Source organism: Impatiens glandulifera, chromosome 7 (assembly GCF_907164915.1).
Source record: "Impatiens glandulifera chromosome 7, dImpGla2.1, whole genome shotgun sequence".
Taxonomy (NCBI): Eukaryota; Viridiplantae; Streptophyta; class Magnoliopsida; order Ericales; family Balsaminaceae; genus Impatiens; species Impatiens glandulifera.
In genome coordinates, this window is record NC_061868.1 from 15,187,362 (window position 1) to 15,190,605 (window position 3,244).

Genomic DNA, 3,244 nt, shown 5'->3' on the forward strand with positions numbered 1-3,244 from the left:
AATTTAAAATGGACAGCAAAGATTTAAGCCACATATATAACAAGACATGAATAAAAACAAAAATCATATCATTTTCCCTTTTTGAATCAGACAACTTAATATTATTAAGAACTTTTCTAGCTAGCTTCTATCCAACAACATGTGGAGCTCATGTGTTTGCTCATCAATCATTACTCACCTTTCCCACTTCATCTATATATCAACACTTTTCTTTTCACAATTTGTAAATCACACCTCCCAATTTCTTCAATCTCTCGTAAGTCATTCATTACTCATAGATAATGGTGAGCACAACCGTCGATGATAACAACGACGACGTTCTGGATTATCGAGGAAATTTGGCTGACAAGACTCGAACCGGAGGATGGCTTGCTGCTGGCCTCATCTTAGGTTCTTCTCCTAGTTCTTCATTTCAATTTCTATTCGAACTTGAGCTATTTTTTATGGATTAAATATATTTTGTAGGAAGTGAATTGTCTGAGAGAATATGTGTAATGGGTATATCGATGAATCTTGTTACTTACTTGGTCGGAAATTTACATCTTTCATCAGCCAAATCCGCAACTGTTGTTACCAATTTCATGGGCACTCTAAATCTTCTTGGCCTACTCGGTGGTTTTGTCGCTGATGCTAAATTCGGACGTTATTTAACCGTCGCTATTTCATCTTCTATCACCGCATTGGTAATAACTTAGTATAAGTCATACATATTTTTTTAATTGTTTTTGAATTATAGAGAACTAGCCAGACGAGCTTGTGACTTTTTTATTTCTTAGGTTGACTCTTTCCATCGAGTCACACTAGTGGATACTTATTACTTAGTGTTATATAAAATTGAAATTTATTAATAACTTTAAAAAATAAATGTTGGAATAAATTAAATGAAATATATTATAGATTTTAGTACTAGATATGTAAGTTGCTTCTAGTTGTTGATTTGAGCTTGTATGATTTTAAATAATTGATATTCAATGAACATAGCCATTTAGATTAAGTAATAAGGTATGTTATTGATTTTCAGGGCGCAATATTGTTAACATTGGCAACAACCATACCTAGCATGAGTCCACCTAGGTGCGACACCTCAAGGCGAGAGCTATGTGTCGAAGCAAATGGGTCTCAACTAGCCATGCTTTATGCAGCTCTATACACAATAGCATTGGGAGGCGGTGGGATAAAATCGAACGTGTCGGGCTTTGGAACGGACCAATTTGATTCGAAGGATCCGAAAGAGGAGAAAGCGATGATATATTTCTTCAATAGGTTTTACTTTTGCATTAGCATCGGTTCTTTGTTCGCGGTTACGGTTTTGGTTTACATACAAGATAACGTTGGAAGGGGATGGGGATATGGGATTTCAGCCGCGACGATGGTGGTGGCCGTCGTGGTTTTGTTATCGGGTGCTCGGTTTTATAGGTATAAGAAGCCTCAAGGAAGTCCATTGACAGTTATTTGGAGGGTGATTTTTTTGGCGTGGAAGAATAGAAGGATTTCTTATCCTTCTGATCCTAGTTTCTTGAATGAATACTACAATGCTAAAGTCCCACACACAAATAAATTCAGGTAAAAAAAAAACATGTTTATCTTTCAAATCTATGTTACAAACAATAGGGCCGGTTGGACTTGTTATAAATTTGGTCCAAGAGTAAAAAAGCGGGAGGCATTTAAAAACACTTTTTGAATTTAGATATGAAATTTAAGTGAAAAAATGTAATATAAATTTGTGTCTCACTAAGTTCTATTTTAAATAGTGTCACAAAAATAAGTGGTTTTAAAGAATTTTTATTTCCCGATTTTCCTAGATCAAATGTGTCGATTTTGTATTGGGGGGACTCGACTTGATACAAGACCGCACAAACTATGTTTTGGACGACGGTCTTGTGAGTCCCCATGTTTGAACCGGTTGACGATCCACGAGCGAGTCTCTCCCGGATGATGGCCCATGCTTGATTGGACGCGGTTAAGTGTCGATGTTTACTCACTACATCTTTGTCTATGTTATTAAACAGGTGTCTAGACAAGGCAGCCATTTTCGAAGACAATACAACCGTCGACACCGAAAACATAAGAAACAAACCATGGATAGTGTCAACCGTAACTCAAGTGGAAGAAGTAAAGATGGTTCTAAAGCTCTTCCCAATATGGTCAACATGTATCCTCTTCTGGACAATCTACTCCCAAATGAACACCTTCTCGGTAGTTCAAGCGACGTTCATGAACCGAAATATCGGCTCATTTGTTGTCCCCGCAGGCTCTTTTTCGGTCTTCCTCTTCATTTCCATCCTCTCTTTTACGTCCTTAAACGAAAGAGTTTTAGTACCTTTTGCGAGAAAGTTCACACACAATATCCAAGGAATAACAAGTCTTCAAAGGGTGGGAATCGGTCTAATTTTCTCGATAGTATCCATGATCGCGGCCGCCTTAATCGAGAAACATAGAAGAGAAACGGAATTGAAACGTGGTATCAAGATAAGTGCTTTTTGGCTAGTTCCTCAATTCTTCCTAGTTGGTGCGGGAGAAGCGTTCGCGTATGTTGGACAACTCGAGTTCTTCATTAGAGAGGCGCCCGAGAGGATGAAATCAATGAGCACCGGTTTTTTTATGACAACGTTGTCTATGGGATTCTTCGTGAGTAGTTTGTTGGTGTCTTTGGTAGATAAGGTGACCAATATGAGATGGCTAAGAAGCGATTTGAACAAAGGAACTCTCGATAAGTTTTATTGGATGCTAGCTGTGTTAGTGGCGATGAATTTTATTGTTTTCGTCGTCTTTGCGATGAGACACGAGTACAAGGTGCAAAGTTATGTTGGTCGAGATGTTGTTGGTAAGGAAGTTGAGTTGAAGAATAAGGAGAAGATTGGAGAGGAAATACTTGAACCTTAGAGTATTCCTAAATTGAAGTATAATTAATAATAGTTACATGCATTTGTATATGTAATTATTTTTATTTAAGAAATCATTATTATAATTAAATATAGTAAGTATATGTCTACAATGTCACAAGTTTCCAAATTTATGACCATTAAAAAAACTCCAACTTTTGACATAGATGTAGATTATTAATAAAAGAAATGAAAATTTTATTTAAAATTTTACCTAATTTGGAACTTAAAGCTGAGTTTGGAGGATTTTTTTTATTTTATATATAAATTATGTTAATAAGTTTCCACATAAAGAACCCGAAATTAGAGTTATGGGCTTAACTTAATATATAAAAAAGAATGCACTTAAATAAAATTAAGCC

The 3,244-nt window shown here is 36.1% G+C and overlaps 1 protein-coding gene across 1 annotated transcript; it reads left to right on the forward strand.

Annotated features, from left to right (window-relative positions):
• Positions 1–222: 222 nt before the first annotated feature.
• On the forward strand, positions 223–3,000 carry LOC124944463 (protein NRT1/ PTR FAMILY 6.4). The gene is made up of 4 exons (XM_047484719.1): positions 223–390; positions 466–683; positions 1,022–1,563; positions 2,010–3,000. Exons 1-4 carry the CDS (start codon positions 282–284, stop codon positions 2,881–2,883), a joined length of 1,743 nt encoding a protein of 580 aa, XP_047340675.1. The 5' UTR covers positions 223–281; the 3' UTR covers positions 2,884–3,000.
• The last annotated feature ends 244 nt before the right edge of the window (positions 3,001–3,244 follow it).